The sequence below is a fragment of the Apium graveolens genome, chromosome 6, assembly GCF_009905375.1.
Source record: "Apium graveolens cultivar Ventura chromosome 6, ASM990537v1, whole genome shotgun sequence".
NCBI lineage: Eukaryota > Viridiplantae > Streptophyta > Magnoliopsida > Apiales > Apiaceae > Apium > Apium graveolens.
Window position 1 is genome coordinate 95,215,981 of NC_133652.1, and position 15,696 is coordinate 95,231,676.

Here is a 15,696-nt window from a genome sequence, read left to right on the forward strand (position 1 = left end):
TCAAAGGCTGGTATCTTGATGCTACTTAACTTCTGTGCACTTACACTTCCAAGATCTTTATTTATTTTCTTTCAGATTTTGATCTGATACCACTTGTTAGATATTGAGTCCAACACAGAGAGGGTGAATGTATTTTCTTGATTTTTAGCCTTTTTCAAACTTGTACGGATAATGGTGAACAAAGTAGTTTATGATTTGTAAAGATATTGTGTTCAACAAAAATAAAATCACAAGCACAATATTTCAAAACTCACTTAATTTGTATTAATTAAATTTGTCTTGCTACAAATTTCGTGTTCTTAAAAATATAAGAACTCGACTTCTTTCTTGAGAGAGTACAAGAAAATTTAGATCTATTTTTTACAGCTAAAACAAAGGACCAGTGTTTACTTTATAGATTAGTAAACACGGGTTTACATAACATGCAATAAGATGTACTAAACCCTTATCTAATCTATCTTTAATTCCTTCTATTTTCGGCTCAGTAAATATTTGCAAATCTTGTAGGCCTGTGACCATCCATTGTCAGTTAGTCTTGACCCTTGATCTTGCACTCTTCAAGCTGCTTTTGTAGACTTTCCAATCTAAGTGCATAGATCGTTTGTTGATCGATAATCTTGAATTTTAACTTGTCTGTATTACTGTATTTGAGGTTCATGTCGAGATCTCCAGTTTGGTCTATATTGTATTTGAGGTTCATGTCGAGATCTCCAGTTTGTTCTATAGAGAAGTGATCTCGATAAGTATATCGAGATCTCTAAGTTCTCTATAAATGTATTCGACTTGTCGAGGTCTCTGAGTTCTCTATAAGTGTACTTGACTTGTCGAGGTCTCTAGATCTCTACATGTAGAAATGAATTGTCGATATCTCTGAGATCTTTATATGCATTTTGACTTGCCGATATCTCTGAGATATCTAATGAGAAATTGACTTGTCGATATCTCCAATCTTCACTTTATTATTTGACTTGTCGATATCTCTGAGTTTTCTACATGCAGAAATGACTTGTCGATATCTCCAATCTTCATTTGACTTGTCAATATCTCTGAGATTTCTCTAAAGCCATTTTGGACTTCTCGATAAGTCATGTCGGAGTTCTCGAATTATTTCTCTATATAACTTGATCTGTGACTTGTCGATATCTTGACTTAGAACATTTTTCATAAAACAGATTTATTCAACTTCAAGCTTCTACATCTTTTCTCTGAGTCATGATCTTTGCTTGATCTTTTTCTGAAGTTTATTCTTTGGCTTGAAACTGTTTACAGAAAAATACTCCAGTTTGATCTTCTAACCTTTTTACAGACTCAAGAAATACAATACATAATACAAATTTAGACTATTATACAACTAAATCTCAGGGTTGTCAATGTGACTCAATCTTGTTATTATACAGACATGTCTTGCACAATAACCTCAATCAAACAATTTAAAATGATTTTTTTGATTTCGATTAATAGTTTATCAGTTTTAGTTTTTATTCAGTTTTTAATCTTTTTACTTCTACGATTTTTTGTTGGTATTTGATAAAATAAATTATATCAAGGTGAATAATCATCTTACATTAAACATTTAAGATTGGTCACTTTAAAATTCGTAAAACAAAGTTAATATATTTCATAATTTTTTTATATATACTCCATATTATCTTAAAGAATAGATATGAAATATGATAAAAATATATGTTTATAAAAATGAAGAAAAAGTATACACATGATAAAATTGATTATACACATCTTTTAAATTTATGATTCAAGAGTTTTCATATATTGATCTTAATTAGTTTATTACGTTATTTATACTCCCTCTGTTCCCCTCATTTCTTTACATACTTTTTACTCGTACTTGACACATATTTTAAGGCTACTATAAAGTATAAATTATAATTTAAAATTATCTTTTTCTGTATAAAAATTTAAACATTATATTTTTTATATAAAAAATATATTTTATGGGAGACTTAAAATATATGTTGGTCCCCTGTCCCCAATATAAAAAACCTGGAGGGACGGAGAGAGTAGAATTTATATATTAATGTTAACAAAATACAGAAACAAGTTAGTTCAAAGTTATGATAATATGCGATTAATTTCGATTCACTTTCGATTAAAAATCAAAACCGAAACCGCACCGCTAATTCGAATTTTTCAAATCATTTTTTTTTTATTTTTTAGCGATTTAAATTTTTTGATGTAATTTATCGATTTTGATTTTTTCTCCTCACCCTTAAAAATCAGCACAAAACTACCCCTAAAAAATTACCACTTCATCACAATCCTTAATAATTCACTAATTCAGCCACCGTAACTCGATTGTAATTAAAATTAATCCAACCCGACTCGTTTCCACGAACACAGTCCCAGGCGGACCATCCGTGTCTCTTTCTTTCCCTCATTCAGTAGGCCCCACAACCGCTCTGCACTTTCCCCCAATTGTTCAAAACTCACCCCCTCTCGTCTCTCTCATTTCACTTTCTCTCTCTGCAAATCTAATTCAACTAAATCCTCCCCCTTCTCTCTACATGTACACACACTACTCCTGCATCTACACAACATTTCTAATTTATTTATTTATTAATCCTATTATCTTCTTCAGTGCTTGAGTCAATTTGAGCAAGCTATTGTAATTAAAGTTGTTTAATTAGATGGCTTCTAGTAGCAATATTTATAGAAACAATAACAATAACAATAATAATAATAATTACAGAAATGCCATCAAGATCGAACGTGCACCGGCCTCTTCTTCCAATCTTAGAGCTTCTAGTTCTTTTAAATCTAAGCTCACTCCCTCTTCTTCAAATGTTCGTCGTAGTACTCCTGCTTTTATCGGTGGATCATCTCGACACGACGATTCCGGTCTGTTTTCTAGCTACTCGCTTCCATTAATTTCTGTTTTTGTTAATGCTTGTGTTTAATTTTATATATTGTGTATTTTTCAAATGATTGTTTGTTGATTTGTTATATTGTTTGGTGTTGATTAATGTTTCGAGTTTTGTAGCTTATGTCATGTGGTAATAAAGTTGCGATTTTTGCAGGAGAGAGTTGGAATTTGTGTGTGCTTAGCTCATTGTAGTTGATTAGGTGTAGAAAAGATTATGATAGGATATCGTATCATTGGCCTAAACACGATAATTATTATGTGATTCTTCCACCCCTATCTTTTTATTGTTTTTATACCATATACCATCTGTTTCTAAATCTTTCCTGCATCATGTTACTATTACTAAAACTTAAACGGTACCTGAAAGCTAGTTTAAATACTAGATTTATACCCTGCTTATGTGTGTGTATAATATGGAAGCTTAAGCTGTAAAGTTTGTAAATTTTTAAAATACTTAGGGGAATTGTTATTATTAGTGGAGCAATGTTTGGCGGGATGTAATCAACAGAATTATTACAATGCTTGCTGAAATGAATCGGCTTTCTCTTATCTTTGTCAAATGATCTACGAATAGTTCAGCTCATTGTCTAGCCAGAGCTTCAAGTTCCGTTGTTGATCGTGTTTACTTTGAGATTTCTATTAATGCTGAGTTCTAGCATGTACTGTTGAATTATTTGAATGAGTGAAGTTTTTTCTTATGTTTTTAAAAAAACTAGGTTTAAAGTATGTGCTCAGTCTCAAGCTTTGCACATTGCACCATGTTGCATCTTAAACTATTTGTTTTATATCTCTTATGTAATGAATACAGAATACCACATATGGAGTATCATGGATGGATACCTTTATAAGCTACATTTATACAATTGAGTACATCTCAAATACGTTACCCGGACTCTCCGATTTTGTCTTCATACCCACGTGGACGGGACATGACATGGGCGTGTGTATGGGATCTGGCTTAAATCCCCTTTATATTAAATTCAAACATTTCACCTTGCAGAAATATTTTTCAAATCGAAACGGAGGCCTTCTGAAAATTTGTTTATTAAGATCAAGACCATGGAAGACTTGTATCCATTTATCCGTTTAATTCTGGATATGTATTGATCATATATATATGTAGACACCAATTTCAAAGATGCACAATTAAGTTAAGTAGGACTGGGGTAAAGTGATTAAGCGAGGGAAAAATCTATCTTTGCAGAGAATCGGCAAGAGACACACAATAAATCCGCAGATTAAATTTATAAAATTCATCTTTATATGCATTAAGCTTAGCTATGTAATAATGGATTTTTCTTGATGAAGAAGAGCTATAGATGATTCTAGTTACTTGTATTTTTACTTAAGCCTACTAAGTGAGTACAGGATTCTTGAAACAGATTAGATTTGTGCAATGATACTGTCAGGTTTGTGTAGGTGTTGGATTTTAGTTGAGCCTATTAAGTGGGTACAGGATTCTCAACATAGATTACATTTTGATATCAAGAAAAGCATTTCCATATATTAGTTGCTACCGTGCTTCCTAATTACTTTGACTCAGAGCTACATAAGTTTCTTCATCATTCATTAATGACACTCTTCAATACATAACAAATTGATATATTGTGATTTATGGTCCTGGACAGTTTCTGGAAGAGTTCGAGTTGCTGTAAGATTAAGACCTCGAAATGCTGAAGAGTCGGTAGCTGATGCTGATTTTGCTGACTGCGTTGAACTGCAGCCGGAGGTTTTTATTTTTTAATATCTTATAAGTTATAATATACTATCTAATTCTACTTTAAAATCCAACCATGTTTTCTTAAGTTTAAGCTCCTAATATTAGTAGAGTGTGTTCATCATAATTAAGATATTCATCAACTTTTTCGGCCACAGGTAAAAAGACTGAAACTTCGAAAAAACAATTGGGACTCGGACACATATGAGTTTGATGAGGTGCTTACTGAATTTGCTTCACAGAAGCGTGTGTATGAAGTTGTTGCAAAACCTGTTGTGGAGGTGTGTTCTGTCTATCACTATGAATTGCATCTCCTTCAATCAGTTGCTAATTTTATGTGTTAATATTTGTTGAAGTTGTTGGTTAGTTTTCTCGTTTGCGCTTGCGCTAATATTTCTGTCTTGTTTATCTTATCAAGATCTTATGCTTAAGAACATTGTTGATATACTTTCGCAGAGTGTTTTGGAAGGTTATAACGGGACTGTGATGGCCTATGGTCAAACTGGTACCGGAAAAACTTTTACTCTGGGAAGGTTGGGTGATGAAGACACTTCTGCTCGTGGCATAATGGTTCGAGCAATGGAGGATATACTAGAAAATATCTCACCAGAGACAGATTCTGTATCAGTTTCATATTTACAGGTTTTTATGTGTTTTTTGCATTCTTAATTACTGTAGTATTAGTACTTCCAAATTCTCTATTGTAATATTGTTTCGTGAGACGGGAGCTACAAACTTGTACTTACCATAAATGTATGTCACAATTCGGGCAGCTATACATGGAAAGTATCCACGACCTCCTTAATCCAGTAAATGACAATATCTCCATAGTGGAAGATCCAAAAACGGGTGATGTATCGTTACCGGGGGCAACACTTGTCGAAATAGGTGGCCAGCAGAGTTTCATGGAGCTACTACGCATAGGGGAAGCTCATCGCATTGCTGCCAACACCAAATTGAACACCGAATCTTCACGTAGTCATGCTATACTCATGGTGAATCATCTAGATGCCTTCTTAAAAAATGTGGCATGTGTATATTTATATTTGGACATTCCTATATGGTGTTGCAATTCTTTGTCTGTTTATTGTCATTTTGGGCTATCTGCTAATTATGCTTTTACATAGGTTCATGTCAAGAAGTCTGTAGGGGGAAAAGAAGCTGATTTTTCATGTGATAATGACAGCTCCTCCCACTTTGGCAGTAATTATGATCCTCCCATGCTCCGAAAAGGGAAACTCGTTGTTGTAGATCTTGCTGGTTCTGAGCGCATACACAAGTCAGGTGCTGTGTAGAACTTACTAAAGCCAACTTCAGCCAAAGGCTTTTACATTTTGTTAAAATATTCATTTTGCAGAAACTAGTCCATTTTATATTCACTTTAATAAGTTTTTTTCTCCCTATTTTTACATGTATTTCCCAATAGGTCCATCTAAGATCTTGTGTACAGGATGGAATGATTTGAAATGCCCTAATAACCATGCTGTAAAATTTGTTTTCTTTGAATTGTTGTTGTCTTTCTTAACATCCATATGATATTGCGATCAACAGTAGACAGTAGATAGTGTTATTTGATCATCATGTATAAAGAAGTCGGTGCATGTAACCTGTTCTTAGTTGCACGTAATGTGATATGTCATATGATTGTATGTAGACGTACAATGAGATGGATAAGAAATCATTTAAGATAAAGATGGAGGGTCTTTACTACTTTAGCTGTTTGGAATTGCTTCCAATGTGCAAGGAATAGTGAATTTCAGATTTAGCCTGCTAAAAAGATGAACATGTTGAGTTAGTCTGGCATGAGTGGAAAGTGCTTTCATGCGGTCCATCCTTTTAACGTTGACTGCTCAAGGACTGTATTCAATTCAACCTCCTACTGGTAAAGAGACCGGGATGAGAATATTTGGCCTCTTGGAGGACATTAATGCTCCAAGGTCCTGTTTCTGAGATTATCCGTATTCCTTTCATTATAAGAAAATTACTAAAAATATTCCAGACTTATAAGAATTTGAACCATCGGGATAAAGAAGATATATCTGTCGTATTCCTTTTTTGCTATTATTATCCTATAAGAAACTCCCGTCTGTGATGTCTTTATGTGATATTATCCGGTTGTTATTCTCGTAGTTTCCTACTTTCCTAATGGCTTTTCTCTGCTTCCTTTTCTGAAGACTTTCTTTGCACAATCGTTAAATATGCAGGAAGTGAGGGGCATATGTTGGAGGAAGCTAAGTCCATTAATCTCTCACTGAGTGCATTAGGTAAGTGCATAAATGCTCTGGCAGAAAACAGTGCACATGTGCCTGTTCGAGATTCAAAGCTTACAAGGTTGCTTAGAGATTCGTTTGGAGGTAAGGTTCTAGTTTTCTATTATTGTGGACCTAATTTGACTTTAGCAGTTGTTAAGATGTCAAACTGAATATGAGTATGTTTATCTAAAGAATGCATTTACCGCTTCACCTTCTATAAGAAGTGCAAAGTTTAGATATTATTTGATGCCCAGCCAGGGTTGTTCTTTTCGTACATTAATGGAGAAGCAGAAAATATTTAATATGCTGGAACTGTTGGAATCTGGTTTTCAATTGTTAGAATTTGTTTTTCTGCCACAGGTACAGCAAGAACTTCATTAATCGTAACCATAGGTCCATCTCCACGCCATCGAGCTGAGACTTCAAGTACCATATCATTTGGGCAAAGGGTGAGTTACTGAGTTTGCTGGCCTGGACAAAATTATAGGCTAACTAAACTAAGTCAAGACTGACCTGTTTATGTAAATCTGCTGAGGACCTGTTGGTACAGTGTATGCTGTAAATGATTTATTTGAAACTGGCCAGTAAGTGTTTCTAATGCTATATGAGCAATAAGCTGACATGTGATTATTACTTTTAATACCTCAGGCTATGAAGGTGGAAAACATGTTGAGAATCAAGGAGGAATTTGATTACAAAAGTTTGTCCAGAAGGCTTGAAATTCAACTCGACAAATTAATGGCTGATAATGAAAGGCAGCAGAAAGCTTTTGATTATGAAGTTGATAGAATAAAATCAGAAGCACAAGACCGCATCTCTGAGGTGGAAACAAACTGCGCAGAAGCTTTAGAGGTTAAATCAACTTACCCTACCTTCTTAGATTCTTAAATTCACCTCAAGTACCCTTGTTGAACATTCAATCCTAAAACAGGCAGTGGCACCACACTTCATTTGTGGCCAAAGAAAATGCAACCTTTAATACTATTTTTAAGCCTGTTAAAATATTATATAAAGATCCATTTGGGTCCAGCACTTGAACATGTATTCATGTCGCGCACTTCCCGCTGGGTCAGTGTAACATATTATTCATTGCTTCCTGCCCCATGTTTTAGAACGTCATTTTTTAAATTGAACTATTATATAACATGTTAATAATATGTTTCGTATGTTAGACGAAGTTATTCTTTGTGGCTAAAGTTTATAGTTATTTTCATCTATTACTGTATACTTGAGAACTGAGTAATTCAAACTAGTTATATACTGTTGGTGTATTCATGCCGATTAGAGATTGAAATAAAAACTTCTTGCAAATGTATGTGTTCTCAAACATCAGAGGGAAAAGAGGAAATGCCAGATGGATTACATGGAATCAATTAAAGAGCTTGAGGAGAAATGGATGAGCAACTACCAAAAGATTGGGAAGAATGGCTTCACCAATGGCACTACTAGCAGAGAGGTATCTTTTTTTGTGGGCTCCTTTTACATACATATCTTCATTGAGCTTTGGATACTCTCTGAACCAGGAGGCTGTAAGTGTTATTTGCATATTTGGGAGCCAAGGGAGGAGGTTGTTCTACTTGTTATTTGTTAATCAGTTCCTTGAGATGTTAGAAATGTCTTCAGCATGTTCGGTTTAACTTTTAAATGTCTTGTCTTATTTTGACATATGAGGGTGTTTGACAAATTTTAATTTTCAAGAATAAGTACTTATCTGTTTTTTTTGTGCTTGAAATTGAACCCACTAAAATGCTGCCTTTACATTCAGTAATAAATAAAAATCACCGTGTTTATTATGCAATTTTGGTACTGGTATTTATTTATTTGTTTTTTAATTTGACCGAGTAGAATAACACAATATCCTAAATATAACTGAATACTGTGGTTGAATGCACTTTATACTTCGGAATGTATTTCTAAGCAATGCTACTTCCGTAATTTGGGTAGGCTACATATTGGAATAAGTCTAATATTAAAACTTAACATTTAAGCAATATTATGCACACCACCGTAATGTTTTCTGTGACTCGAGCCTGACATCATGCTCCTCTGTCACTTTTCATTTTCATTCCGCATTGTTGTCAGATGCTGGACTACTTTTTCTACTAGTGAAAGGCAATTTGGGCTTTTACTTTTCTTAACATCATCACTTGCCTGGATTTTGCAGGGGAATGTAGGATTTGATCGTGCTGAAATTATAGAGCTTAGAAATTTGCTTCAAAATGAATCTTCTATGAGAAAGGCAGCTGAGGAGGAGATTGCTAACCTCAAAAGTCAACTACACCAATTTACAAATCCTGGGGTACTAGACTGGTTGTTACGTGCATTTGTTGAAATGATGAATTGCAGATGGTTCCATTTGATAAATATCTTGATGTATTAGGCAGGTGGAAATTCATGCATTTTAGAGCTTCACAAAATGCTTGAAGAAGAGACTCATAAGAGAAAAAGACTGGAGGAGGAAGTTCTTGTTCTGCAAAGTCAGTTGTCACAACAAACTCTTGAAGCTGGCCAGGTATATACTTACATATGTTACGTGAACATCTTTTTCTTCATCTATCTGATTCATAATGCATTAGTGAAAATAATTTCATTACTCATGTAGCTGATATCTGCATTTTTAAAAATCCCCAAAATCTAGTCAATTTCATGCAGTATGTAATTTACCCTAATGCTGGCAGTGTACATTTTTCTTATTAGCTTCATTCTCAGTCCCAGGTAACACATTCACAATTTAGAGATGGGTATGACGGAGAGGGTGCATTGATGACCAATCTCCATGAACAAGGTATTGATGAGTACAGGAAAATTTTATGCACCTTTTGTACAGGTTAAAACTTGAAATAGTTTTGTAACCTTCTTATCAACTGGCAGTTGGATTGCAAAAGATCTTATCATTGCTAGAATCAGAAGACCCTAACATATGTATGCATGCTGTAAAAGTGGTGGCTAACCTAGCAGCTGAAGGTGACTGTTTCTTCCTCAACAAACTCTTTATCAGTGTGTTTATTGACTAACTTGCCCTCAAACTAGAAAGTAGAAACCTATTAAGTTTTACATGAAGAACACGAAATATATATACCCTCCAGCCTCCACTTGTACATTTAAACTTAAAATATTTCTCAAGCCTCTTATATACTAAGTGGATATAATTTGTGGAACAAGGTTCTAAGCAAATATTAACTCGGATAGAATTGTTGAACCAGATAGTACTTGATGGTATTCTTCGTCATTGTTGTGGTTAATTTGCGTAAATTTCCAAATTTGTAGATTGTGTTTTACTGGAACAAACAAAACAAGGTAGAATATGTTCTTATCTATCAGTTCATCAACTTCTTGGATTATTAGGCGTAATGTTCAGTATTTACTGTTAGGATTTGACCGAGTTTGGTAGAAATAGTATTGGATAATTCCGTGACTATGTGGGCTATTAATAATATTGTCTATCGAAATTTTTGTTTAGATAATAAGTTTGTTCTCAAAGTTGGATAGGTACCAAGAATGGGAACACTTGTGTACCAAGTTAATTAAGACATGGACAGCAAGTATGACAAGTCTTGGTGATTGTGTTTGTGATGGATAGATAGTCTCCAGTGAAAATTATGTTTGAGAGAAACACCGTCGAGATTGATTGATTGAAAGGTCACGTAAACATTTACCAAAATAAAACAAAATAATCAGGAGGTTGTTGACCAGTATCACTTAGGTGGGTAATAGGCCTGTCAATGGATCTGGTTTGGATCGGATAGACCTAAATCCATATCCATATCCATTTATTTTTTTCGGATTCGGATCGGATCGACCCCGGAATTTTTTTTGGGCCGATCCATATCTGGATCCGTTCGCATCATATATTTCGGATCAGAAATTTGTTCCATTTATGTATATTTATTTTTTAACGGAACTTATCACAAAAGCTATTATAAATTGGAAATATAACAAAATTTAAACATATCGATGGATTGTAGAGTATTTGATTCTAACAATGGGAAAAAATTGATGTATCAATGTGGAATTGTCATTTGAATCGAGATTAGGGATGATATGCGGCTCTGAGAAGTTAAAAAATTAGGGTATAACATAGATTGGATTAAAGAGACTGGATCAAATGAAATATACACAATGGGCCTTAGACTGAGGATAAGACTTCTAAATTAGAAGTAGTAAAAAGTATTTGGATTATATATATATATATATAAACCGGATCGGGTTATTAACGGATTGGATCGGGTCGGGTCGGATCGGGTCGGATCGGATTTTCGCTCCATTGACAGGCCTAGGTGGGTACTGGATAGCATAAGAGTTGTGTTGTTGAGGACTTGAGGTAGAGTACAGTGTTTGGATAAGAGTACTCCTAGAGCTTAAGCAGGTGTAATTTTAGATTTTAGAACTATGAAGGTGTATATCTGTGTGTGTCATGTGTTTGCATATGTACCATATCCCACATAGTAAAATGAATCCAAAGATACATTGACAATTGTTTCATAGTTATTCTTTCATTTTCTTAGAACCTGTGCAGCGCAAGAAAAAATTGATTATATCCTTGGCTTGATGAAGTACAATATAATGGAACTTTAATAAACAAACATGATTGGCACATATTGAACGAGTTTAGTTTCTACAACCTAAAAGCTTTGTGCTCACACCTGTCTAAATTGCGATATTAAGTCTGCCTGGTTGGGAGGATGATAAGGATATGATACCCTTTGGAAGTTGAAAGTACTTCTTTTGAAAGATCTTTCCTAAAATAGACAGATTAGTATAAATCAGTAGTTTTTCACCGCATTTTTCTTAATGTCAAATTATATTGCATTAGGGCTGTCCGGATTTTCTATTGAAAGCACCTTGTATCAAAATAATTTTTAGTGACTACAATTCTGCTGCTTGTACTTTGCAGAAGATAATCAGGAAAGGATTGTTAAAGCTGGCGGTCTCACTTCATTGCTGATGCTTCTGAGAAACTTTGATGACGAAACTATTTGTAGAGTGGCAGCTGGTGCCATAGCTAATCTTGCAATGAATGGTAACTTCCTATAGGCATATTTTCTTAAGTTCTTTTGGTTAAAATTTCATCTATTAGTACTCGATTCCATTACGATTTATTATTACCGCAGAAGCAAACCAAGAAATTATAATGGCTGAAGGTGGAATCAGCCTTTTGGCAATGACAGCGGGAGATGCTGAGGATCCTCAAACTTTGCGCATGGTTGCTGGAGCTATTGCTAATTTATGTGGCAATGGTATACTGGATTGTTACCGTTGAGTTCCCTTTTTCGTAAAAGTTTATTTTTATTACATAAATCTAAATACCCCTTTCTAGCTTCTTCCATTGATCTCCAAATGACTTTTACTTTCTCATAGGATTTTGGTAATTGATTTAAAACTGCTATATAAACTTTATGATATGTTTAAGGGCTTAGATGTGTCAATTTTATATGAAATGGCTTCCGGACCGGGAATATTCCTACACAGACACAGACACAGACACAGACTCAGACACAGACACAGACACAGACACACACAGACACAGACACAGACACTGACACAGACACAGACACAGACACAGACACACACAGACACAGACACAGACACTGACTCAGACACAGACACAGACACAGACACAGACACAGACACAGACACAGACACAGACACAGACACAGACACAGACAGACACAGACACAGACACACGCACATATATATGTATATATATATGTACATATACATATATATATACGTACACACACATATATCATTTCTCAATTTAAATAACTGGAGAAAGCTAACCTTTTGTTAAATATGGCCGATGCCCAAGTTATAAGTAGGGACTGGGCTGTATTGTTGAGGAGATCTCTTAGCTAGTCACTTGAACTTTAGTTGCTGTGAGAAATTTAATTTTTTTGTCATCTAATTCTTTCTTTACTCTTGTGGTTGTGTACATCACAGATAGATTACAAATGAGGTTGAGGTCTGAAGGTGGAATCAAGGCCTTGTTAGGAATGGTCAGATGCAGACATCCAGACGTCCTTTGTCAAGTTGCACGCGGAATTGCAAATTTTGCAAAATGTGAGTCCCGAGCATCTGCTCAAGGTAAGTTGCATTGTGCATGACTGTCCAGTGTAACCACCACCAAGCCATGCCAATCGGACTGATGAGAATAGACATTATTTTGGCTGCATGGACGAATTTATTTTTCTTTAAACAGTTTCATGGCACCTTTCCAAAATTGGACATATATTTATAGTATTTTACTATATTGAAGCATCAAGTGCCTATGATGCAAAAGCATAACAATTTACCAAGACACTAGAATTACTTTGTAGCTATTACTCTATGTTCAATTAAGATTCTGTTTGATAGATATTGGTTTTAAGCTACTTGTATTTACCTGTAACACAAGTTCGAAACAACAGTTTCCTTAGATTTTAATGTTTGATTTTTTATCCATGCTTTTTTGACATAATCTTTCACGGGCATTATCTCAGGGTCAAGAAGAGGACGTTCTCTTTTGATAGAAGATGGTGCACTTTCATGGATTGTACAAAATGCCAACAGTGAATCATCACATATCAGGCGTCACACTGAGTTGGCACTTTGCCACTTAGCACAGCATGGTGAGTATATATCCCTTCCTTATGAATGTAAAAGTTCCAAAACACCTATTGGTTAATGATTTAAATTAAAATATAAGATACTGTTCGTATTAGTTTTTTTTTAAAGACTCAAGTTTTGTGAAGGGTTGTATTTTAAAAACTATAAGTATTCGATTTTTCTTTTATATGTTGGCGATGAAATTTAATCTTCTCATATATTCTGTTAAAAGTATCTTCTGACAATTCTGAATTTGTTTTCTTACTTCAGAAGTAAATGCAAAAGACATGATTAGTGGAGGTGCCTTATGGGAACTGGTCCGTATCTCACGGGACTGTTCTCGTGATGACATTAGATCTCTTGCTCGTAGCACTCTGACTTCAAGTCCAACTTTTTATGCTGAAATGCGGCGATTAAGAATCGAGGTATAATTATTTCTATAGTTAGCTTTATAAATACTGTGTGTATGTGTGACGCTCTTGCCTGAGCATGCTCATTGAGAAGATTTATGTAGATGCATATTCTTCTAATTAATGAGGCATCAGGTTGGCTGAATCACCCGCCAAATTTTGATGGACGTGGTATATGTTGTGTTTGTAATCACTGTAGTTAAATTTGTTGTAGTCATTACTAGCATGTCATAGTTTTTTGTAGAAGAAGATCCACTATGATGTGGTTTCTTTGTACTCAAGTAAATTGATTATTTTTTAATGAAATGATAGTCAATCTCTTTCGTATTACTATGTTAGGAGCATAATTGTACTAGGGAATTTGTGTTGTACACTTGTTTCTATACATGAGAATATGAGATTGCTGATTGTTTACAGATTTGGATTTATTACTAAAACCTATGTCTGGAAACAATTGACATCTGATATATAACCAGATTTTACATCTTAATGAAGTATGCACCCCACGTATGTAGAAGTTAGTTTACAACCATCAGTGTCAACGACCTTGTAAGAGTTGCAATTGATTATTGAAAGGAAGTGCTTTGAAGTTAATATAGCAGAAGAATTGTACATGATCATTTGATACTATAAACTTTTAACTTTCTGAATTTTGATGCATAATACTGACTAGTAGCTAAATTGTTTGATGTACTATAAAACCCTGATATAATGTATTTGTAGACTGTAATCACTATAATTACATTTAAGTAACAATACAAATCACAAAAAAAACAGATTATACTAATAAGATCCTCAGAAGAAACAGCAAATATGAGGTGCATGTTGCGGTGATTTGTCATGGAGATTGTAGACACCATAAGTGTAGGAGATGGAGGAAAGACGACATAGATATTGGAGGATACGCCGGTAGAGATGTGCATCGGTTACGGATGAAACTCTTGGGCGCCTTTCACCCTTCCCATTGGACAAGGGTAGCCAAAGGCCCAAAGAGAAGTTGCTACGCTCTTGACACACATGCTTGTACTAAAAGTATATATATTATATTTAGTAAAAAAATGTATCTATATATTATATTTAGAAAAAAAAGTATACATATATATTATATTTAGTAAAAAAAAGTATATATATATATATTATATTTAGAAAAAGAAGTATACATATTACACAAGCGGCAAGCCTATTATATTTAAGTTTTTTTTTATTTGTTTGAGGACCATTTAGGCAATTTACAGGGGGTGCTTGCTTTTGGATTTGGTAATTGCAAACTGCAAAGGATGATACGGATGGAGAAGATAATTACAATTTTTTTGTTTATATTAAGTTGGAGATGTTTGGCACCCTGCGGAGGCTCTATTGAAGGTGTGCTTTAAAGCTGGAGGTGTAATGGATGTGGATGTGTGATTTAATTTTAATTTAAGTATAAAAACTCTAAAACTCTGTTATCATTTTAGCACCCCGCGTGTGTATATATATACGTGTATCTATCTGTACTATACTACTAGTATATAATTATTTTTATCATTATATATTATAAATCTAATTTTGATTATGCTTCTTAAATAATACCATTTTTTTTATAATTTTAATATGCTGCTGCCAGGATTTGAACCTTATACCTCTAAAATAATACCAATTTTTAAGAATAAATCTAACGACCGACAACCAAAATTAAATTTCAATATTTTATTTTTAATATAATAGTATAGATATGAATATAATATAAGTATCCTATTTTAAGTATAATAGAATTAATAATCGATAATTTTAGGTGTCTTGTTTTAAAATATAATATTAAGTGTCACAGTATAAGTGTTTTATTTTAAAATAATAGAATTGATAGACGAGTAA

At 34.0% G+C, this 15,696-nt stretch overlaps 1 protein-coding gene across 4 annotated transcripts; it reads left to right on the forward strand.

The window, feature by feature from the left end:
- The first annotated feature begins 2,403 nt into the window (after positions 1-2,403).
- LOC141666647 (kinesin-like protein KIN-UB) lies at positions 2,404-14,175 on the forward strand. Of its 4 annotated transcripts, none has more exons than XM_074472766.1 (19): positions 2,404-2,856; positions 4,510-4,610; positions 4,757-4,879; positions 5,055-5,240; positions 5,372-5,593; positions 5,726-5,882; positions 6,803-6,952; positions 7,211-7,299; positions 7,499-7,702; positions 8,184-8,306; positions 9,015-9,149; positions 9,231-9,362; positions 9,560-9,635; positions 9,722-9,814; positions 11,745-11,870; positions 11,962-12,105; positions 12,791-12,910; positions 13,330-13,458; positions 13,706-14,175. In XM_074472766.1, the coding sequence occupies exons 1-19, from the start codon at positions 2,646-2,648 to the stop codon at positions 13,864-13,866; spliced, it is 2,682 nt and encodes an 893-aa protein (XP_074328867.1). In that variant the 5' UTR covers positions 2,404-2,645; the 3' UTR covers positions 13,867-14,175. The 4 variants fall into 4 exon arrangements, with proteins under 4 accessions (XP_074328867.1, XP_074328868.1, XP_074328865.1 ...); XM_074472767.1 differs by having other exon boundaries at positions 2,406-2,856; positions 11,962-12,087; XM_074472764.1 differs by having other exon boundaries at positions 2,407-2,856; positions 12,791-12,934.
- Positions 14,176-15,696: the final 1,521 nt, after the last annotated feature.

Excerpts from the sequence above, each read along its gene's own strand:
- LOC141666647 (XM_074472764.1), top strand. The coding sequence starts at position 2,646 with ATGGCTTCTAGTAGCAATATTTATAGAAACAATAACAATAACAATAAT. Across the intron at positions 8,307-9,014 it reads ATGGCACTACTAGCAGAGAG|GGGAATGTAGGATTTGATCG; the intron begins GTATCTTTTTTT and ends TGGATTTTGCAG. Across the intron at positions 9,636-9,721 it reads GACCAATCTCCATGAACAAG|TTGGATTGCAAAAGATCTTA; the intron begins GTATTGATGAGT and ends ATCAACTGGCAG.